The sequence below is a fragment of the Solea solea genome, chromosome 8 (assembly GCF_958295425.1).
Source record: "Solea solea chromosome 8, fSolSol10.1, whole genome shotgun sequence".
Taxonomy (NCBI): domain Eukaryota; kingdom Metazoa; phylum Chordata; class Actinopteri; order Pleuronectiformes; family Soleidae; genus Solea; species Solea solea.
Window position 1 is genome coordinate 9,687,738 of NC_081141.1, and position 22,733 is coordinate 9,710,470.

The following is a 22,733-nucleotide window of genomic DNA, read 5'->3' on the forward strand; positions in this document are numbered from 1 at the left end:
CTTAAATAAGCTAAATAGATAAAGATGCATATGTGAAGTTTCTCAGTCATCCAGGTCATAGTCATCTAGATGTTGTTAGCGTATAGTGTAGCTAGATTTTTGTTGCTCAAATCTGTTTTTCCTTGTGTGTTTGTTGCTCAGTTCTGCAGCGCTCGCTCTCTGAGGGTTCTTTGCTGCAGGAGCCCCGATCGCCCCGCTTCCTCTCTGACAGCACCATCCACCGACTCACCCGCACTATGACCTTTGATGCTGACCTTCGTCCATGCCCCAAACCATTACCACCCTCCCCACACACTCTGAGGAAACAGCTGACCAAGGAGGGGGGTTCTCTGCATCACATGCTGCTGCTGCTAAATGGCACCAAGGTAGAGACGATAGTTGAGTCAATTATGGACCAGGACAGACAAGTACAAACCAACAGAGCACAGGATAGAATACAGAAGACTAGGATAGATATATATAAATACAGAGCAATAGAAACCAGAACATATTGGGACACAGCAGTTGAGAGAGTGCTTTAGAGACAGAACACACCATTATAGCAACACTCAGATCATACCAAGATAAAACAGTAAAAACCAGATCATACAATGACAGAGCAGTAGGAGCCAGAACAAACCATGATAGGGGAGGCAAAACCAGAGCAGGTCGGATCAGTGCATTAGAAGAACAGACCAGACCTGGCAGGACAGACAAGAGAAGTCCACGTCAGAGTTATAGAAATGGAGAACATCCTGGGACAGAGTAGTAGAACCTGATCACTCAAGCATAGAGCAGCAGAAATAAGAGCATACTGGGACAAAGTAGTAGAAACAACAGACCACACTCTAAACAGGACAGACATGAGATGACCAGGACAGATGAGTCCAGAGCAGTTTATAACAAAACTGATCGGAACAGAGCAGGAGTAACCAGAACAGACCATTAATGAGCAGTAGAAACCATAGCAGATCACAATATCACATATTTGGATAAAGCAGTAGAATTCAGAACATACCAGACCAGTAGAAACCAGAAGATGTAAGTAAAGACAATAGAAAAGTAGAAATTAATAAAAACAAGTAGAGAACAACAGAGGGCACTGAGACTTACTGCCATAAAGTGTACACATTAAGGTTGAGTTTGATAGAACCTCTGCTGTTTTGTTTGTTCAGGACTCAGAGTCAGAAACCTTCACCTGAGGAAGAAGACCAAGAGTCTGTATGTAAACACACACTTTCGTTGTCCTGTCCTGTCCTGTCCATGCCTGTCTTTTTGACTTGTTGTTTTTATCTCTTCAGAGCTGATGATGTTCGGAGTCGCCTGTCGTTTCTACGCCGACGAAAAAACTGTACCCGTTTCCATGGTAACAGTTGGAGAAAGCTCTGAAAAACAACCGGTAATAACAGACACTTCAGCACAATTGTACTTGTGAGACCTTTATCAAGAAAGTGACCAGGCCTGCCAAATGATTCCAGCTGATTCCTATGCGATTATTGTCTGTTTTCAACAGGGTCCATAGGGGTTTCACTATCTGTCATGTTCTGTTTTTTCAGACCGTCTCCTGTGGAAGTGCTGAGGTGGGCGGAGAGTCTCGAGGCTCTATTGTCCAATCAGTGTAAGCTCATCGAATTCCTGTTTGTGTTTACCCAATAGCGAGGGGTGTTTAACTATTGGCTGAAAAATGTACCTGCTCTCTTCTCATTGGTCAGATGGTCTCGCAGTGTTTCGTCACTTTCTGAGGTCAGAGTTCAGTGATGAGAACTTGGATTTCTGGTTGGCTGTGGAGACATTCAAAAGAATACGCCCCCTCAGCAAGATGGCTGCCAGAGCTGAGAAAATCTTTGACGAGTTCATTTCTACCAGTGCAGCAAGACAGGTAGAAATCTGTCTGTCTGTTATGTGACTGATCCTCTGACTTGTCTTGTAACCTCACCTCCTTGTGTGTCTAGGTCAATGTGGACTCATCTGTCAGAGAACTGACCAATCAAAGCCTGCATCTTGGTGTTAACCCCACTTCCTTCAAGCTGGCCCAGGATCAGATTTTCAGCCTAATGGAGACTGACAGCTACCCAAGATTCCTCCGGTCCCAACTCTATGCCCGGTTGGCCAATCAGACCTCACGTACAGCCACAGTATTAGCCAATCAGAGCTGAGCTGGGCTTTTGCCTAACAGTCAATCATGACTATAAAAGAGCAGACAGAGGCGGGACAAAGTGGAGTAATTGATGATCATCCAATCAGAAGCGCTGGTCTGGTCAGAGGCCGTTTGGCTGGATGTGCGCTTCTCTTTTCTACCCTTAGACAAAAAGAAACAAACATTCTCTATCCAGGTGCATTATGGTAAATGTATAATGCAGTGTGTGTGGTGTAAATGTCAAGAAATCTCCACCTCTGCTGCTCAAATTTTTTTTTTTATTACTTATTTTACTTGTTTGTCTTTGTTTCAGATTGAAATATAATGTAAAACATTTACATTCCCAGCTGATGAATAATTGCTGTAGGGCCATCACAGAACTAATGACAGGCCATCAGCCTTTGCTGTGTGGTGTTAACTGTTGTGGGCTAACGTTAGCATGCGTTAGCCTGCATAATTTTAGCATGCTAGTGAATGTGCTAAACTGAATAACTTCTGCTAAACGAAACATTAACATGCTTACCCTTAGCATTTAGCTGAAGAACAACCTCGCAGAGCTGCCTGTGTGTCTGTTTACACACAACATCCACATTCTTTCATGCTCTAATGAATGTGGTGATGACACTTTGTTCACTACACTACAGGCAAACACTGGGTGCACATATTTCAATGTCATATGATGCACATAAGAAGTTGAAGATTTTCCTTTTGGCGGGTGACTGTTTTGGTCACATGTTGTGACTGTCCACAAAGACCCTGTTTGGTTTAACGACTTGTAGGCCTACTGTATGTGTTTAATGACCCTTTATTTCCTGTAATAAAATGCAGTAGAAGCAGCAGACGTGTGAACAATTTGACTAAATTACTCTGTTTTTCAGTAGCAATTGTTTTAATCCAGACACTTAGAACAATAGTGGTGGTGAAATTAATTATTTTCTTTTAAAATAGGTTTATCTTTTAATTTTCTCATTTGTCAGATGTGTCAATGGTAAAAAGGAGTCAAAAAAAATAAGAGGAGAAAGATAGTAAAATATATAATGTATTACAAATAAATAAATGTGAGTTATGACACAGTGAGACAAATAAACATAGTTTGTCAATTTTGGCTTTTTTGGTATTCCTATTTCATAGATTTGTTGATCAAACCAGTGTGATTAGGGACATTTGAGAGTAAAGCTGTCAACAAACAGACTAATTTAAAACTAATTCACAACAGTGAGGTCTTAATACTGTCCCACCTCTCGAGACAAACCTCTAACCTTTGTCCTTTATTACAATAAAAATTTAAATAACTAGCCAAAAAAAAAACAAAATGTGTAAATTAAGTACAATTAATAAAACTACTAGACAAGGACACAAGCATGATTTGTGATGGATTGCGTCAGATTTATTTCTATGACACTGAGGAGAAAAAGCATCAGATAAAAAGTCATCACAGTTCTTTTCTATCCAGCCAGAATGTGTTTAACAAACTCTGTGTAGTTGATGTGTCCGTTGGCGTCCTCCTGTCCCACCATCAACTGGTCCACCTCTTTCTCCGTCATCTTCTCTCCAAGCGTGGCGAGGACGTGACGGAGCTCAGCCCCCATTACTGTGCCATTTCCTTCCTTGTCGAAGACTCTCAGACCCTCCACAAAGTCTTCGAAGTTGCCCTGCTCTTTGGAGCGCGCCACGTGCTGCAGCATGGGTAGGAAGCTGTCGAAATCTAGCAGCTTGACATACATATCCTCAGCCTTTGGTCTGCCCAGCAGCTTCAACACGTCATCGTTGGTTGGGTTGTGACCCAGTGCTCGCATCACGTCTCCACACTGGGCATAGGTGATCTTCATCTCACCTGTTGGTGTCTCATCAAACAGTGTGAAGGCGTCTCTGAACTCCTCTATCTGGTCTGGAGTGAACTCCACCACGATGCTCTTCAGGTCAACCTCTGGAGGTTTGGACTCTGGCTCTGCTGGTTTGGGAGGTGGAGGAGGCTCCTCTTTCTTCGCCTCCACCTTCTTCACCTCTGTCTTTTTTGGTTCCACTTTCTTTGGTGCCATTCTGCTGCAGTGTGGGGGACAGACAGAGGTGGAGAGGTTGTCCATTTTATAAGAGACAGGGAGAGGGAGAGAGATAGAGAGAGAGAGAGGAGAGAAAGAGCAGACAACCAAAGATGGAAGAGAACTGGAATAGAAACACTTGACGATAAGAGAGTTCCAGGACCAAGTGAACCAGTTTGAACTGGTCTCAAAGGTGAACTCAATAGGGATACATTAGTTTACAGTAACATGACAAAAATAAGAAGCAGCAGACATTTTTTATTGATATATATAATAAATTTGTTTCATTTGTCCATACTGTTTGTAAAGTTAATCTCACTAAATTAATAAATGGTTATATTATAAACGCTTCATTTGAACTTATCACACATTATTTGTTACATTTATTTGAAACCCTACTATCCACTACCAAATTACACTTTGTGGAATCCACAAAGTAAGGATTACATCATAAAACAGGATAATAAACAAAAATAAACAAATAAATATTACAAATACAAGTGATTGAGCGTTGTGCAACCAATGAAAATTTAAGACAGACATTCTGACTATGTTTAACTCTTATTTTGTCAGTGAAGCTCAGATCATGAGTTGAAATAAATGCCAAATCCTCTGATGATATCCACACTGATCAATTTTTCAGACTCAGCTCACCAATCAAGTACTTCTCAAATCTCCTAAGTCTTTCAGTATCTTTGTCTGACAAGGTGTTGGTCCTATATGGAAACCATCAGCGTCATTAACATTCCCTGCTGTGATAAGGATTAGCCATTGTGCTATTTTCAGTCTGTACAGACACACACGTTTGCCCAGCATTTTTAGTGAGGACCCTCGTGGACATAATGCATTCCCTAGCCCCTTACCCTAACCTTAACCATCACAACTAAATGCTTAACCCTAAACTTTACCCGAACCCTAAACTAAACACAATTCTAATTCTGACCCTAAAACCAGGTCTTAACCCCGAAAAAGCCCTTTAAAGAAGTGAGGAGCAGCCAAAATGTCTTCACTTTCCCAAAATGTCCTCACTCTGTGTGGTTTATACAATTATACAAAACTACAAGAAAATACACACACATACACACACACACACAACCACCAGCTGCATCAGGTAGACGTGACCATCATAGTGGCAACATCAACGTTTCTGTTGTTTCTGCACAAGTTGCTGTGACATCATAGTGACACCTGGTGGCAAAGTAGTGAACTCCATGGTGAAATACATGCAAAACCTTAACTGTGAACTATACTGTAACTACATACAATACTTTTACATTCATCTTTATTTCAGTCATGTCACGCTGTGATTAAAAATCTGTTTTGTAAGTCAGGTCCAACCAAAAGTCAGTAGCATCATACATGCAAATGGATGAACACGCTAACAACAAATAACAAGTGGTACGGACGGAAAAAAGCACACAAAAAAACACAAGGTAGTAATGAAAGGGAATTAATTTATCCAGTAATTAAATCATCTGCAGCTGGCACTGACTCCTTCCTTTCTTCTACATTTCAAGTCATTTACAGTTGAGGGTGTGCTTTTTTGAGTCCTCTGAACACAGATAATCTGTATGCATGTCTATCAGTGTGTGTTTTAGTGTATTTTTGAGGCCCACAACAGAAGAACAGCTTTCTCTAGGTTCAACAACTGACTACCTCGCAACAGTGCAGGAATGTGTGTGTGTGTATGTGTGTGTGTGTTTGGACAGAGGGAGGCAGGATTTGGAGCCTCTCTTTGGTTACTATAGTAACTGTGATGTAAGCCCAGAGGGGGAGTTTGCCCTCTTTCTCTTTCAATGTGTCAGTATGTGTGTGTGTGTGTGTGTGTGTGTGTGTGTGTTCCTGTGTGTGACGATGACGATAGAAAGACTTCAGTGAATGAGAAGGGAGCGACGACCTGAAAGAGACGAAGAAAAAAGTAAGTTTATGGGAAAATGTCAAAAGAACATGATTTTGCAGTGAAGTAATTCATTATTTTTACAAAACTGAATTATTGAACTTAGATTGTTTAAACTTAGATTGTTTGAACTTTGTCTAGTCAGCTTTTCTGGGTTGTTGGTTTGTGGACATGGTATTAGTTTTAGTTCTGAGTCAGAGACAAAACTTTAAGTTTTGGTTTTGTCCCATCAATTGAACTTTTCATCTCTGATGTTAAGGGTTGTGTGTGTGTTTGGCTGCATTTTCATGGTTTGTGTGTAATGTCCTTGGACAGCCACAATGTGAAGCGAAATACATGGAGAAACCCAGTGACACTGTTATGAGTGCAATCCAATGCTGATGTGGTCAACTTTAATATGGATTAAGTGAATCAGAATCAGGCTAATACTGCTCTACTTCAGGGTTGGATTAAAACAAAACCTGGACTAACTAAATCAAGACCAGGTCTAGTGTTCTTCAACCGTGAGTTATAGAGACCACATCAGGCAGCTGTTGCACAAAAATGTAATTAAGAAATCTGAAAAAATCTGAGATATCTGAGAAAGTGGGCCTTTACCTATTCTACTAAATTAATTCTGACTTAGTTCGTTGTACGAACATCCAACCAGGATGAGACAGTGACAGCATCATCTCCTCTGTTGGCTGCACACTCGTGAGGATCCAGCCCTTGGATTGAAACACAGCCTCCAACCATTAGGAAGAAACAAGAGGGCAGAAAGTGAAGTGACTCAAGCATGAACTACTTCTGAGCCCTAATATGACCAGTAAATATGGTATTATTAACAACTCTGAAGTCTTGTATAAAACCATGTTTTCATTTCTAGATAGGTTTATGTCCAATTTCCTAATCTAATCTCTCGCTGTCCTATTCCCTTACTTTAGCTCCTTCCCTTGATGACATCACCACTTTGACCCTACCTACACCAACAGCTTCATCATGACTGACAAAAAGTTCTCTGGTGTGCCTTCTCCCTTCATGTCTTTTCCTTTACATCGGAATGGACGATTTGGACAAGCAGCATCCAAAACCTCTCCACCTCCTCACCAAAATGGCAGTCCAGACCAAGGGTTAGAACACCAAAGTTCTAGAAACATTAGTCCCGTTCTCCAGGTTCTCTCTGCCCCCAATGGCAGGACCTCAGACTCCACCTCATCCATTAGGAACCTTGGAGGTCTTGTGAGTTCTATACAAAGTTCTGATTCTGAAGGCAGGTCCAGTTTCCCCAGACCTCGAGGTCAGAGTCTTGGCTCAGCTCTAAGTGTGAGAACCAGAACTACAGCTACAAGAAGCAAGGTAACTCTGTTTTGATTTCTACAAAGTTTGACACACTGTGAAGCTTTAGCTTTAGCAGTCGTAGATTACTTCACTCCTTCAGCAGATTCTTGTAGTTTTGACTCTGAATCAAAGAGTTCCTCTTCCTCATATTCTACTACTGTCAAATAACCCTGACTGGTTCCTGTTGTAGCATAGGAGCAGTCAGCAGGATGAGCCAGAAGCATTGTTGGACCTGATCCTTGAATCACAGGGTCAGAGACTGAATGACCAGAGAGCCAGTGTCAGTCTGCTGCCTGATCCAGGAGCAGCTGGTCTGTGTGAGACCTGCAACCATGACCAGCCTCTTGCACCCACTTTAGACTTCTACAACATGCTCATTCACTACCAGGTAGAAACATGTCACATGAAAATGTTTTTCATACTTCCTTCATTAAAGCTGCAGTATGCAACTATTTGGGGGTTGACGTTATTATTATGCACAGATTTAGTCTTCATGAACAGAAACAATGTACATGTTGTAGTCATAATTAATATAATGTTAGAAAACTATTTTTTTGTAATTGTGTTACTTTTAAGACATCGCCTAACCTGTTTGCTGCTACATAATGTTACACTGTTAAATGATGTCAGTGATATTTTCTCTATCTCTTTACATCTAACCAAGTGTTTTTTTTTCTTTTAAACGACCAAAGAACCTCTTCAGTGAATTTCCCGATATCCTTTATAGGCGATTATAACGCAATATCGTTTTATTGTTATATTATTTTAAAGGGTCTTCAGTCATCACATTAATAAGCACACAATTTAGAGATAAAATGAACCATCCAACCAACACCATCCTCATTGTCTTCCAGCAAGTTTTGTTGAGCCAGGTCAGTGAAAGAAAGCCTGGTTGATTCGTAGTGAACCAAACCTCAGCTGCTGCCCACGCTCCAGTAGGTGTTCTGATAAAAGTAAATGCCAAACTAACATACTGTATTACTTTACAAAGAAATAGTACAACATAACATTTTACTTTCAATATCTAATATATTAAAATTTTAAAGTAACCTACCCAGCACTGGTGCACAGTTACATATTGCTGAATGACTGAGTTTTCTGAGCACAGCATGTGAATGTCACTGGGGACATGAGATCGAAACACTGCTACACTGGGAAACACAGACAGAGTCTTGTGGAGCTGACAGGCATCCCTCTTGTCTCCCTACACAGTCTGACCGAATGGAAGACCAGCGTTGCTCCCTCCCAGACCTGGATGATGTGGTTGGTTCAGTTCTTGAGGGTCAGGAGGATTTCTTCAGTCTGATCCAGAGAGTCCAGTCTAGGAGGATGGATGAGCAAAGAGCCTCACTACTGATGTCACACACTGAGGATGATGATGACACTCACTCTGGCATCGCCCCTGTCCCTCACTGACATCAATGACAAAGATCAGAGTCTCAATGTATAGGGACTGGATTTCACGGAGTACAGTGTCTTTGTGTCCAACAGTTGAACAGAGTCTGGGTATTTTTGAGTCCACCTGCAGGATTCAGATTAAAACCTTTATCCAGACTGTAACAAGGACCCAGAATCCAGACTATGCTGATGTGGACACAAAACCTGAGATTTAAGATCAACAATCTGATCTAAGAGTGGTCAAATGAGCTATTACTGTGCATTACACTTTCTCTGTGGGCCCCAGGCTGGGCCCATGTAGGTGATGTGAAACACAGGTCTGGGTCATGATCTCCTCTTAATTTAAAAAGATCTGTGCTAACTGCTCTGTCCAACCAAACAGTCATCGCAACAGAAAAACCTAGAAGCAACCCTGGAAGGTTCTGTGTGATGACTTTCTCTTGGGAAAATATGCTTCTGTCCTGTACTGAACATTATTTTGGTTTTATCTTAACCGTAACTACAGCATTAGTAAAACTTGAATCAGTCAAATATTTTCATCTTGATCTGATTTAAATATGAATCTAACAAACACTGCCAGGATCAGTTTTATGTTTTAGTTTGTAAACAAATAAAATGATAACATAAATTAAAAAGTCAATTTATGTTCAGAACAAAGAAACTGGTCAAGATCAGTGTTCACTTAAAGAAACATTAAAACTAACAACAACCAGTCAAATAAATAAAATAATTTAAATATGTCACTGTAAACTGTAGAAATATTTTTATTTTAATCATCACTGAGGAAGAACTTGTAAATATATTACAATAATCTGTTTACAGTAGGCATAGGTCCTGTGTTCAAGACTGCTACTTTAGAAAAATGTTGTTGAAATGTGACTAGTCAAGTTTTTGTCATAAACAGCAGGTAAACACAGGTGTTGTTGCTTACTGTCAATGAGCCTGGTAAAGAGGCTCATGAAGTAACTGTTACTTCATGATGTCACCATTACGTCTGTGTTTACCTGTGTCCTGTCAAGGTGGAGCCTGAGAAATATGTTTTTAATTATAGTTTAGAGTACAGTAACGCAAACATAAAGAAGCAAATTATATAGACCAGATTTTATCTCAGAGTCCAGACACCTCAGTACAGAGAAGAAATACTTACGTACATAAGACTAACAGCGCTTTTCCATTATACAGTTCTAGCACTACTGGGCTCTACTCTACTCGGTTTGGTATTAGGTACTGACGGTTACCCCAGTAAACAGTACTCTGTTAGTTAACATCTAATTTCTCGGCTCTGTGTCTGTGTAAACCTATTAGGTAGGCCTATTAAAAAAAACGACAGAGTGAGACATCTGTTTCTTCAGACGAACTTTTTCGAGGCCCTCGGCGCATGCGCGGTTTCTAAACCAGAAATAAACAAGTAACCGCCATTTTGCTATTTTGGCCGCGTGGATTTATTAGCAAGCGTACAACAGGGAAGTAAAAAGACGGTAAGTCAAAATTGAGAGTTTAACAGTTAGTCTGGTTTACAGGGTTAGTTGCTGAATCCTGACACCCCAGCTCGGTAACACACAGGAGAATCCGAGTATGTATGTATGTGGCGTGTAGTATTCTTACGTGTTCTGTGTGAGTACTTGATAATTTACTTTTATTACCCGCACAAGTGACCAGGAAGTTCTCAATTTAACTTCAAATAGTTATAAAAGGTGTCCTTACACTGTATTCTAACAACAAGCTTTTTGAATAGTGACTGTAAATAATTCATATATTTTGATTAAAACTTATACTGAACCTACATACTAAAGGGTTGGGATGCAGTACACATTTCACTGTGGTTTACTGCAATATTGTGATTGATAACAGAAAGATACCTTAGGGCACAGGAGTGCAAAAATACAATTTTTAAACTAGTATTAAATACAGAAGACTGTGACTATTTAATGTATACTGTTTGGTTTATTTTTATGACTGTCGACATGTAATAGAATTTAGGAATATTGGGCTTTTTTTTGCCAATATCTGATATGCCCATATATATGTAGTGCTTGGGCCGATATATGTTTACCCCTGCACCCAACTGCAGACATTATTTAGTCTCTTATGTAGTGACATTAACATATTTTGCCTACTCATATTGAAGCAGATGTAGATTAAGGAGGTAACAGCCTATTTAAGCCTGTGGGATACCAGGACAGAAGAAGAGAAGGGGGGGATGCTACCTTTTGTGTGCTCATGGCTGTGTCTGGGTTTTCTATATTTGCATTTTCATGATTGTGCTAATGGTCTGGACTGAGTCATGTCAAGTACAAGTCATAGGTTGGTCAGGTACTGCTGTGCAGAACATGTGAGAATTTGCACCATAATCAAATAGTGCGAAGGGGGAAGCTAACTTTGACTGCTCATCATTGTGTTGGTGTTTCAATATTTACATTTTCACGATTGTGCTTATAATCTGGACAGAACCATACATTTTGGAAAAAGCACTGGCCATTATCGACTAGCCAGCTCAGGGATCGAAACACACTTTATGCCAAATGTAAGATAGGATAGTGTATTTCTCTGGGATTACATGGAGAGACAATGATTTAAACCAGCATACATCCACAGAAGATCTGTGGTTAGTTCTATGTTGTTTTGGACCTTCTACCTTCTGAGTTCTTTCAAAAAATGCGCCCCCATTTGTAACACCATTTGCTCCAGATTTTATAAAAGGTTTCTGTTTAAAAGTGTCCATGTTTTCCAAAATGTATATTGTCTTCAACCATCACTCTGGAGCAAAACTACTTTAAAAAAAAATCTGACATATCGGAGCAGCCACGGGAGAGCAGTGTCCACTGATGGACTTACTGACAATGAAGTTGCTCCACCTCCAACTGGGCAGTAGCTCAGGCACTGGAGGGCTCCCACCACATTCACTCATCTCAGTTGTTTGAATAAAGTGTTTCTTCTGTTTCAGTTTGAATGAACTGACCTGCAACATCAGCAGTGCAACTCTCCACCATGATGAATCCTCCAACAGACTCTCTCTCTTCCTCCCCTCAGAAGAGAAAAAGAAGAAAATCAGAGAGTGTGAAGGAATTTCCTGTTCCTGTTGACATTAACACACCTGAGAGGCTCAAGAAGAAGAAGAAGGAGAAGAAAAGGAGACAAGAGGATAAGCAGGAGGTCAGTCTTCCTCTTCCTCCAACTGCCTATGAAGAGACAAAGAAACGGCATAAGAAAAAGAAGGTGCAGGAGGAACAAGGAGAAGAGGAGGATGAGGTGGGGGTGGAGGAGGGAGTACAGGAGGAAGTGGCTGAGGAGGTGCAAGCCGCTGTATTAACCAGGGAAACAGAAAAGAGAAAGAAAAAGAAGAAACACAAGAATAACGTGAGTGAGGCCAGTGCTGTCATTGTGACAAATCAGAGCAACAGAGAATTTGACTCATTGCTTTCTGTGGAGCAGAGCACCAGCATGGAGGAGGAAAAGGAAATAAAGTCAGAAGTGGTGTCTCATGAAAGCGATATTGTGGAAAAGAAGAAAAAGATAAATGAAGAAGAGAGGACGAGAGAACAAATGGAAGAGAAGATGGGGAAGAAGAGCACAATGAAAGGAAGAGCTGCTGAGAAGAGGAGGGGAGGACCGGCAGCTTTAGAAGATCAGTGAGTTGTGTGTAGAGCAAAATAGATTAATAATTAGATTTTTTAATATTTAAATGTTTTTTTTTTTGGCTGATCTTTTTTTATTATAACTGAAAATCGTGTATGGTCTCCTTCTCCAAGAATATCTCTTAGTTTTCTGTATGTATTTCAATATTTATATGGTCAAAATCTCACCGTTCTCCCGTGTATTTGAACAGGAAATGTGTAAATTCAGTGATTTTGACCATAGAAATGTACATGATTTTCAGTTATAATAAAAAAAGATCAGCCAAAAAAAAAACATTTAAATATTAAAAAATCTAATTTTACTTTATATTAATAAATATATTTGTTTTTCTTGCTATCGTATTGTTAAACGCAGTGGAATTGATAAAAACACAATCAAAAGCTTTTAAAACAACTTTATGTTTCAATTAAGGTCAAAATTGAAAAATATACTTCTATTTTAGGTTCATATATTTGTACATCTGACGAGTGCCTCCCAGTCATGAACATCACCGCACGTCACCGACATGTTCTTTTATTTCATTATCTTGACTGAAATTATTGCCATTCACATATTCTGTGATAATAGTAGAAAAAATTTAAACTTGTATCATGGCTTTAAAACACTCACTTCACCTTACATTTTTTTCCCTCACATATATGATATATACATTTTAAAAGATCATTATAAATCTCTAGGTACTGGAATGACATTTTCAAGTCACTGGTGATATATTAATATTTTCCCAATTCATAGTTATCCTCATAATGGAAATTCACCATGATTAACTTATGTCAATGTGTGATAAAATTGTAATAGGAAATTGCCTTGTTCCTAAACATACTGTTCTAATTAAAGTTGTACTTACCGTTATTGGTTGTACTGCTAAGGTAGTCCTACTGTTTTAACGTGTGTTGTTATTAGGTCGGATTGGGCCTTGGTAGAGGAGCTGCAAGAGTTTATTCCAAATGTAAAGGAAAAGTCGGCACATGAAATCTACAGACTGCTGCGATATGACCTGCACCGCTTCAAAAACTTCAAACGGCAAGGTAGGAATACTGTGAACAGTTCAGACATCAAAATGTGAAATGTGCAAATAATATAAGGCACTAATACTGCAAATAGTTCAATCTGTTAAGTGTTTTTATTGAGGAAATTCACGTAGTATGAAAGTAAGGAAACAGTCATGTCTCAGATAAATGTACAAAATCACAGATTGGAATAAAAAAATGTCACATGTTCCTCCAGGTATCTCACTACATCATGGACGGTACACTCAGGAGGAGATAGAGCAAATCAGACAGAACGTGTCAGACTTCCTGGCTCTGACTGGCATCAGCTCAGCCACTCGGCTTTTGTTTCCTCAGAGGTATAAGGAGCAGGAGAAAGACATCAGGAAGCTAAAAGCACAGCATCACTTCATGGAGAAGATTGGTATGCAACATCATCCTTCTGCTGCAGCCTCCATCAGACCGTCAGCAGCTGTCATTGAAAATGACTTTATTTTTAAATGCATCTCTCTCCATCTCTGTCTCTTAGCTGAGGGGGTCCCTCGCACATGTCATCAAGTTTACACCCGGGCTGTGAAGCTCTTTGATGACACAAACTACAATGGAAGGTAGTTTGATGACACAAACTACAATGGAGGGCACATCATCATCATCATGGGCCTCATGCATGACATTTGTCATGTTCTTATATCTTAAAATACTTACATTTTGTACATGGGTGGCTTGTACATACTTATGTCAACTTAATGAAAATGTTTAAATGATGTGTAAACATGGTTAAGGTCACCTGTGTGTGTGTGTGTGTATTTGGACCAGGATAGCAAATTAACATAATTAAACCCCCAGTAATTGCATATTTACATGTATTGTGTCCTGTCCACTAAGTGGTACAGTGCAGTTAATCTTGCCACAGTGCGGCTCTCTCAAACTAAGATTTGTTTGAGAGAAGGCTGCAAGGAAAAACCCTGCAGTCCAACTTTTGTCAACAAATCAGTGGACTGCAGTGTGTCTAGCTTCACCTTGTGCTTGGTACCTCAATGGAAAGGGCGCATAAAACTTGGATGATACAGATCTGTTATTCTGGTGTACCACTTGGTAGAACACTCTTTATCTGTACATTGTACCTTTGGAAACCCTCTGTGATGTGGGTGTCTTCTTTCAGGTTCTCAGAGGAGGAGATTCATTCTCTGATCAAGTTACAGAACTTCCATGGTAACAATTGGACAGCAATCTCTAAAAAGATGGACCGCAGTGTTTATGCCTTAGAGAAACGCTTTGCCACCATAGGTAAGTGTTTAGAAAGATCACATGGTTAGTAGATGTTAAGTTGAGAAAAATTAGACTGTTGCCGTAATGGAGACATGAGTTCTAAACTGTATGTATGTATATTTATTTATTTTGGGTGTGTAGCTGCAGAGAATGGGCCGTGGAGTTCAGATGAAGTATCCAGGTTGAAATTGGCTATGAAGGCTCGTCTGGAGGATTTGGTCCAGCAGGGTCCTGCAGAGGCTGGTCTGACCAGAGAACAGCTATGTAACAATCTGCCCTGGAAGGAGATCAGTCAGCGGGTTGGAACCAGATCCTGGTGCCAGTGTCGCCTCAAGTGGTCAGTACATCTTCTGGCTCTGATGCTGTTCATCAAGTGTGCATTTCAGTGGAACACAAGAGACCTCCAGATTTGTATGTTGATGCAGATAACGGAGTCCGATTATTATCTGCATTGCACACACTCATAGCTATCAGTTATATTGAAAACTGATTGAAAATAATGAAATTAAATGTGTGGAGTTCTTTCTTCTTCTATGTAGCTTACTCCTCTCTTTTTAAGTCGCTTTGGATGAAAGCGTCTGCTAAATGCTTAAATGTATGTACTGTGCTCTCTGTCTGTGTTTCAGGTTTTCAATCTTGAAATCAAAGCTGTCTTCAGGTGGCAGCGTCTTCAACAGAAGGCCTGATGGAATTCAGGCAAAACTCAACCTCATCAAAACGTAAGATCACAGAGCACCAGTTTAACAGGCTCCACCTCAACCTTATTACACGGATAGTTTTATTACTGATTGCAAGCATTTGTTTGGCCAAAATGTGTGAGTTTTACAAAATGATGTTTCCAATGAGCTGATGACTACCTTAGTAATTGTGCATTTTGGTTGGTTTATCACTTAAAAATGATGTTTGTATTATTGTGAGCCTTAACTTCACCTGAACCAGACTGCACTTTTACCAGGACCATGTTGAACCAAAGTACAAATGAATTGGTTCAACAGTATAACATTTGTGTGTTTCAGATTGTACAACATGCATGTGGATGATGCAGCAGAGATCAACTGGGATGAGGTTGCCAAGCTTGTTGGGTGAGGTCAATGGTCATGGTGACTGATCTGAGATGACGTTTATTCACATTCAGTCTTCTCTGAATCCCTGAGGTGTTAAAAGGCCCACATGACTTTGTACTGTTATGTAGCAGTAGTAGTACCACCGTGTTCTAGTTGTAGTAGTATGTTAAATTTATCCATAAATGACTCTCATACTTATCCATTGTGGGAGGAGGTTAGAGTACCTGCAGAAAACCGTCACAGACATGTTATTGTCTTACAGTGGGAACAGTGTTGGTGATTCACTGTTAAGTGCTTATAATGATAATTTAAAAGACTATTAGGCCTTTCAAAGAACTCAATGATGCTTGACACACTAGGGAAAAAACCCAAAATAGTTATTTGTGAACAAGAGGGTTTTAAAGAGTATTTTGTGATGGGGCATTACCTATGTAGTATCTATTCAATACTGTGCTGTGGTACTGACTGTAGTATTGTGCATATGTCCATTACAGGAACGCGACTCCCGTGTGTTTACAAAAGGCTTTTCACCGGCTGAAAGTTTCCAGAGTTCCCAACTGGACCCGTTTATCATATGGAGGTCAGTTCTGCAATACTTTATTCTACTGTTACCAGTACTGTAGTACTCAGTATTTTCAAAACAAGTCATTTCTCCTCAATATATGATCAGCTGTTCTGGCTGCACATCAGGGCTGCACGATATTAGGGAGTCATGCATTGCTGAATATTGCAATGAAGATGCAAATAAAAGTGTTTGTTTTCAGTGGGAACAGTGTTGGTGATTCACTGTTAAGTGCTTATAATGATGAATGATAATACCTTAAAGACTATTGGGCCTTTCAAAGTACTCAATGATTCTTGACATAGTAAGGGGAAAAAAAATAGTTATTTGTGTACATAGTTATAGCTGTTCAGTAAACAGAAGGATGAAGATATAAATATAACAAAAAGCAGTCAAAAATAAAAGATGATAAAATAGACGATAAAATGTGCAAAAGGTTTCATAGCCAGTGGTTTTATTCAAGGAGTCCTTTGTCTCTTTATTTCTTTTTTAGCTGCACAGTACTATTCATAACCACTCAGATACATTATTAATAGTTTAATGTGTTCACTTGCGCTGATATTTCAGCTTGGTTTTTACATTTTGAGAAGCATTTAACTCATTTACTGAAATTAACTTTCACTCCACTCTGCATGTGTGTCTGTGCTCCCACATGAGATATAGAAGTGGGCAGGAGGAGAGGAGGGAAATGATGGAGAAACACGCTAAAACACACACTGAGCTGAGATTAAGCAAGTGTTGCTCCAAATGAGTAGTGCAAAAAACACTGAGCCTATTGATATTAATGATTGTGATTAACGCTGAGGGGGCACACGCCACAGATGACAGAATGTGGGAGAAACATTAAGTGTAGTTCAAGCGGTCGTTTGTGATATGTACGTATATCGCACATGTTGATATTACAATGAAAGCTTTTCAAAGAGGGGAAAGTTAGAGAATGCATCGTGTTCCGTAAGACTCATGAAAAAAATATGCATATATTGGTTAAAAATGTCACAGTTGTGTAACTAAATTCTGTGGGTTTCTGGTCACACTCACAGAATGCAGATTTTAGTACAGTATTTTTCTATGAATAGCAGGAGCTCGGTGAGGAAAATTTGACTGTGCTGTGTTAGTCAAGTTCAAAGTATACGACCACCTGTTACTATAACTGTTTTTGTGGGGGCTCTTATTTTGGAGGAACAGGATGTGATGTAATTGTTGGGGGGAGTTGAGATTGAACATGGGCATTGTCAATAAAGCATTTGTCTATGCATCGGTCTGCACTGCAGTACAAACACTGTTGTACTGTGCATGACAGTACTGCAATACTACTGTTACCTCTACCCTCTTGTATCTGTCAGAATTGCATTCCTGTGTCAGTTACCATTTTAATCTGAGTTTAGACGACTAGTCTTCAATATCTAATTTCCTCCACCTTTCCCGTCAATGTCTTTCTGTCCTGCTGCTGTTCCATCCCTGATTTCCTCTATGCCTCCTCTTCAGAAATCATTGACTTCCTGTATAAGGAAGTGGTTCCTCTCCTGAAGAAGAAACTGAGGGAACTGAAGAAATTTGGCTTGGAAGAGCGGAAGCAGGATGATCAGGAGGAGAGAAAGTACCTGCTGTCTGACATCTTCACCTCTGAGGATGAGGATTATGTAGAGGTGGACAACAGCAGGTGACCATTAGCCAATCAAGACACAGAAGGAATTCAAGGCAGCAGCTCCTTAAAGACTTAAATGACTGGCCCCACTCACTTCATTAGACTTGATTCAGACTAATGAACCCAAATGTTTTATCTGTCGACGTTTTTTTACTAATGAAATGACTTTGTCCCTAAGCATCTTGTCGCAGCATTTTTGTTGCCTCATTTTATTATTTATCACTCTTCATCATTTATTTCTTACAATTGAATGGGTCAACAGAACCATCTCAAGGAATTTGTTTTAGATGATAAAACGTTAAATTATAAAAAGATCAGATTTCGGAATGTGAAAGGTTTCTAATTTAATTATATGTATATGTATATGTATTATGTGGCTCTTTATAGAACCGAGTCTGCTTTAAGCTATTCTCATCTTACATAAGCATGACAAAAATCATATGATCTGTTGAGATGTGACTTAGATAAGACAGTTTACACGGTTTTATTATAAGACATGGGATTTCTTTTGTGACATCAGTGGGTTGAATCTTGACAAAATGTAATGGTAAGATTGATCTTTCAAAAACTGACAAACATACAGATGAACCCATGCCGATGAAAACATAACCTCCTTGTTGGACTTTAGTATCAGTTCCCTCCTCAGGACACATTGTTGGTGGCTTTCATAAGTTACCAGAGAGTTGCGTGTCGTAGCTTTGTTATGAGAGCTGCAGTGGATCCACAAGATACTAAGGCTTCTGTAGTATGTTGGGTATCAGCGCTGATGTAACATGAGGCATGTTGGCTATTTTTCTTTTTGATGCCTTTCAAATGGATAGTCTTGAATGTGCAGCTGAACTGTTCCCATGAACATAAGCTGGGCACTACAGTTCAGTTGATCAATGATGTATCCTGGGTATTGTTGTTCATTTATTGGTGATGGCCTGCAGGCTGCTGGTTCTCTTCATGATATTTGGGACAAACAGAAGTCCTGATGCTCTCTCAATGGTTTCTATTGGAACAAGAAAACGCTCCAGAGGAACCTTCTCATCTGTGGTTTCATTTGGTAAAACGTAAGACCGGAGCTCCACCCCTCTGCCGTCCATCTGCTCTAGAATCAACACCTGAAGAGACACAGGACAGGTGACGTGCTGAAAAACTAGTGACACTGTCATTTTGGTCATTTGGTGGGGAATACTCACTTTGAAGAAGTGTGTCGGGACAGAAACGTGGTTTCGTCCAATGACCTGATAACGAACATAGAATTTCCCATCAGCCTCTTGCCTGAAAAACATGCAGAGGGTAATAATAACACAATTGAAGTGCGTCACAATAAAATGAAAATCAAATTTAAAAAGCAAATACAGCAATAAAACAGTGGAATGAAAAGTCTAAAGTCAAAAAGTAAAAACCCTATTTTAACTTAACTAAATAAAACAAATAATACAAATAAAACGGTAAAATACAACACAGGGTGGAATACAATACGAAAAGGTTAGAGTGAAGAGGTTAAAACCCTGTTTTAACTTTAAAATAAACTAAAAATGCAAATAAAAAACCTAGTTGAAGGCTAGAGTAAAAAAATATGTTTTACGTCTTCTTTTAAAAATATCTAGTGAGCTGGCTTCCCCCCGAAATCTAAGGGTAGTGTGTTCCAAAGGCGGCATCCCCAATTTTCTCGACTGTTGTGAGGAACCTCCAATAAACCAGCAGCAACGAAACCAGATCTGGATCCAATACAATGCTGAGACTTGTAACCTCAGATTTAACCCTGGGAGTTAATTTCCCCAAGTTAGTGGACAGCATCGCTCTTTTTTGTTTTGGGGCCAGCTAACGGGATTTCTGTTTCATTTCATTTTATTTAGCTTTCATAAGTTATCACTCATCCATTTGTTCACTGCCATGAGACAGGTAGTGATGGAATTTATTGCTGCAGCATCATTTAGTTCAGCAGAAATGTACAGTTGTGTCCCAGTCTGACGAAGAACTTTGTCCCTTTGACGTAAGTTTTAAATCAGTGCAAGACACAGTCACAAAGGGACCATATTTTCATCAGTCTGATCGCTGACAATTTTATCAGTAGCTGTTTCAGTGCTATGATGTTTTCTAAAGCCTGATGAATTTTTCTAGGATGTTGTTTTCTTTAAGAAAGGCGTTTATTAGCAAGTATCTTACTAAAGAATGGTAAGTTTGATATTGGCCTATAGCTGCTTACTGCATTTCTATCTAGGTTGAGGTTGATCTGCAGCTCACTAAGACACTACCACAGAAATTAAACAGAGACTACCTGGGCAGGTAAAGGGGTCCGCTGCAGACGTAGACGTTTAGGTAACGCTTGGTCAAAGAGCGGCACAACTTCTCCAGATTATTCCAGGTGACCTGGTTCAAGTGAGGGCTCTTAACACAAAACACAAAGAACAGCAAAACAAGAGTGTGCATGGTGGGTACAGCTGTAGTGTTTATGTGGGTGTAGTGTGTACCAATGTGTTTGCTTACCTGTGGAGCAATGTTGCTCAGGTAGAAAGTGTCCTCCATGGCTTTCTGACTCCACTTGTGATTGGCTGCAGCAGCCAGATGACCTCTGTCAAAGCCACTCCCCTTGTAGTCCTGATTGGTTGACCTGTGGAACACATGCACACTGGAAAATACACAGTTTAGTTAGATCAATAAACAAAATACTTTAGTAACTATAGTTAACTGGACAATATTAACATTACAGATGTCAACAAAACACAAACATAATCATATTTTAGCCACTAAACAAATCTGTATAATATAGGTTCTAGGTAAAGAGGGCACACACAGTGCAGTCAGTACTGACCTTATGTCAAGTCCTCATACATCCAAAATGAAATCAAACAAACCACTATCGCTCCAAGTTTGAAACCGTTAACCTAATCTCAGCCATCCTGTTCACTCATTTCATCAGTCTTCCTTTGTACGTGTCTCACCTGTCATCCTCTTTGAACTCGCAGCATTTCCTATCTGATGGTCCGCTCAGGGAGGCAGGGTTTAGCTTCTCTATTACCCAAGATGCAGTGCGTGTGCGGGGGTCATATGAGATGACGTAGGATTCTCTCGTCTTGATGTTGGCCAATGAGGGAAAGCCATATTTCATCGCCGCTCCCGACCCACCTGGACTTACCTGGGTTACCAGACAGAGCACAGGTGAGTCAGGTCACTACAGTAACCAATCAGAGAGCAATTTAGTATCTATGAAGACAAACATTATTAAATCAATATTTAGTGTGAATGATGAGTCTATGAGCTGTTTCCCCAGTCAGGGGTTGTTGCCAAAGGCTGCATTTGAAAGTTGATTGCGTCATAGTGGCTCAACTAGTCTGCCCAGTTTCAATGTCTTCTTTAAATTGCTGTTGATGTTTCTTATTTAAAGTTTATTTTGCTGCATTTTGTGGGTTCGATTCCGCTAGTCTACATCCCGATGTGTCCTTGGACAAGACACTTAACCTGCCTCATCAAGTCATCAAGACTAAAACAATTTTTACCATTACACCTGTCTGACCTGAGCTCCTCACATCAGAGGAGCATAGACAGATGCACTCAGTACAAGTTAATATGAGACATAATGTGTCCCTAACCACTAACATAACCATCACAACTAAATCCTCAAAAAGCCCGTTAAAGTTGTGTGGACCAGCCGAAATGTCTCACAAGGACAAATTGTCTTCACAAAGATAAATTTGTTTGACAATTGGACACACACACACACCGTCAGCTCGGAGGCTTGAACGCTCGGTACTGGGACCACCGGGATTCTGCTAAGAAGACCGAATCTGTCCGGCTCCTCCTCGCCGCCTATGGGGCTCAGGAGGCGGCTGACCGCGGCTCCGAGTCCCGCTCCAATAGCCAAGGTCGCACCAGTCCGACACCACCGCCTCATGCTTTCCCCGGTTCCGAGTACAGGGGACGCGCTCTGATGACGTCATAAGCTGTCATTCGACTAAATTACACATGGGGGGTTGCCAGTTCGAATCCCCGCTAGGTCAAGGGCTGGGGTGCCACTGAGCAAGGTACCCAATCCCCATTTCTCACTGTTAATAGGACACTTTAAATTGACTAAATAAATAAATACAATATATTGTATAATATGTTATATTATGTTGGTGAGATACATTTTTCTTTCATTATTGGTGTGCTGTAAGTGTTGTTTAATTTTATAAAACAAGTTATATTTTTTACGATGCCCAAAAATAAATTAAATGAATATATATGTATATATATTCATTTGTCATATATATGTACAGTTGTATTGTTATGTCTTTGAAAAAAAATCCTAAATATCTTAGTCCTGTTATGTTGTAGTGTAGTTGTGATCTTTATGTGCTGTGGTTTAGATTACACACACTGCTGCTTTAAACACTCTGTGTTTAAGTGAGTGTTCACATGATTGACATATGATGATGGTCCAGGTCCTAGATGCACTTTTACAATTTCACACTCAGACACAGATGATTAAATCATGCATTTTTTTAAACATCAGTGTAGGATTTCTATTGTTTGCTTGTCTCCTTGTGAAGCAGGAGATGGAAAAATTTATTTTTACCGAAAAAAATTGTCCTAATTTCTTTGGTAGAAAAAATGTTCATGATTTTCATCTCATCTCTCTGTTCTCTACTCTTTAAAATACTCCTGCAGCCAATCGGAGAGAAACAGCAGCCCCTCTGTGTGTGTGTGTGTGTGTGTGTGTGTGTGTTGTACTGTTTTCTTGCTCTTTAGGAACGTTTCTGATATAAACACTGACCATGTCAGAACCAGTAGTCCTTATTGAGACCACATTATGGTCCGAATGAGGCAGAAT

General features: G+C 39.9%; 4 protein-coding genes and 1 pseudogene across 6 annotated transcripts; 3 read left to right on the forward strand and 2 right to left on the reverse strand.

Moving 5' to 3' along the window:
• The window catches only part of LOC131463815 (regulator of G-protein signaling 3-like), a 22,104-nt pseudogene extending 19,151 nt beyond the window's left edge, over window positions 1–2,953 (forward strand).
• A 525-nt stretch (window positions 2,954–3,478) lies between these two features.
• LOC131464340 (myosin light chain 4-like) lies at window positions 3,479–4,215 on the reverse strand. Its single transcript, XM_058636772.1, has one exon. It carries the CDS (start codon window positions 4,198–4,200, stop codon window positions 3,562–3,564), a length of 639 nt encoding a protein of 212 aa, XP_058492755.1. The 5' UTR covers window positions 4,201–4,215; the 3' UTR covers window positions 3,479–3,561.
• A 1,472-nt stretch (window positions 4,216–5,687) lies between these two features.
• On the forward strand, window positions 5,688–10,049 carry gpsm1a (G protein signaling modulator 1a). The gene is made up of 4 exons (XM_058636253.1): window positions 5,688–6,073; window positions 6,976–7,387; window positions 7,560–7,757; window positions 8,582–10,049. The coding sequence occupies exons 2-4, from the start codon at window positions 7,031–7,033 to the stop codon at window positions 8,783–8,785; spliced, it is 759 nt and encodes a 252-aa protein (XP_058492236.1). The 5' UTR covers window positions 5,688–6,073; window positions 6,976–7,030; the 3' UTR covers window positions 8,786–10,049.
• Window positions 10,050–10,165: 116 nt separating this feature from the next.
• On the forward strand, window positions 10,166–18,109 carry LOC131464013 (transcription termination factor 1-like). Of its 2 annotated transcripts, none has more exons than XM_058636248.1 (11): window positions 10,166–10,245; window positions 11,712–12,396; window positions 13,307–13,431; window positions 13,631–13,816; window positions 13,922–14,000; window positions 14,555–14,679; window positions 14,803–14,998; window positions 15,288–15,380; window positions 15,678–15,743; window positions 16,220–16,305; window positions 17,773–18,109. In XM_058636248.1, the coding sequence occupies exons 2-11, from the start codon at window positions 11,756–11,758 to the stop codon at window positions 17,949–17,951; spliced, it is 1,776 nt and encodes a 591-aa protein (XP_058492231.1). In that variant the 5' UTR covers window positions 10,166–10,245; window positions 11,712–11,755; the 3' UTR covers window positions 17,952–18,109. The 2 variants fall into 2 exon arrangements, with proteins under 2 accessions (XP_058492231.1, XP_058492232.1); XM_058636249.1 differs by lacking the exon at window positions 10,166–10,245 and adding an exon at window positions 10,274–10,340.
• Window positions 18,110–18,392: 283 nt separating this feature from the next.
• endog (endonuclease G) lies at window positions 18,393–21,846 on the reverse strand. Of its 2 annotated transcripts, XM_058636252.1 has the most exons (6): window positions 21,645–21,846; window positions 20,866–21,059; window positions 20,411–20,552; window positions 20,202–20,311; window positions 19,117–19,198; window positions 18,393–19,038 (listed from the first exon to the last, which is right to left on the reverse strand). In XM_058636252.1, exons 1-6 carry the CDS (start codon window positions 21,813–21,815, stop codon window positions 18,841–18,843), a joined length of 897 nt encoding a protein of 298 aa, XP_058492235.1. In that variant the 5' UTR covers window positions 21,816–21,846; the 3' UTR covers window positions 18,393–18,840. The 2 variants fall into 2 exon arrangements, with proteins under 2 accessions (XP_058492235.1, XP_058492234.1); XM_058636251.1 differs by having other exon boundaries at window positions 20,202–20,552.
• Between the last annotated feature and the right edge of the window lie 887 nt (window positions 21,847–22,733).

Coding starts and splice junctions, on each gene's coding strand:
- LOC131464340 (XM_058636772.1), bottom strand. CDS start 4,200: ATGGACAACCTCTCCACCTCTGTCTGTCCCCCACACTGCAGCAGAATG.
- gpsm1a (XM_058636253.1), top strand. CDS start 7,031: ATGACTGACAAAAAGTTCTCTGGTGTGCCTTCTCCCTTCATGTCTTTT. Junction 7,388..7,559: donor CTACAGCTACAAGAAGCAAG/GTAACTCTGTTT, acceptor TTCCTGTTGTAG/CATAGGAGCAGTCAGCAGGA. Junction 7,758..8,581: donor ACATGCTCATTCACTACCAG/GTAGAAACATGT, acceptor CTCCCTACACAG/TCTGACCGAATGGAAGACCA.
- LOC131464013 (XM_058636248.1), top strand. CDS start 11,756: ATGATGAATCCTCCAACAGACTCTCTCTCTTCCTCCCCTCAGAAGAGA. Junction 14,680..14,802: donor GAAACGCTTTGCCACCATAG/GTAAGTGTTTAG, acceptor TTGGGTGTGTAG/CTGCAGAGAATGGGCCGTGG. Junction 15,744..16,219: donor GAGGTTGCCAAGCTTGTTGG/GTGAGGTCAATG, acceptor TGTCCATTACAG/GAACGCGACTCCCGTGTGTT.
- endog (XM_058636251.1), bottom strand. CDS start 21,815: ATGAGGCGGTGGTGTCGGACTGGTGCGACCTTGGCTATTGGAGCGGGA. Junction 21,060..21,644: donor TTCAAGCCTCCGAGCTGACG/GTGTGTGTGTGT, acceptor CTGGTAACCCAG/GTAAGTCCAGGTGGGTCGGG. Junction 20,553..20,865: donor GAGTTCAAAGAGGATGACAG/GTGAGACACGTA, acceptor TGTATTTTCCAG/TGTGCATGTGTTCCACAGGT.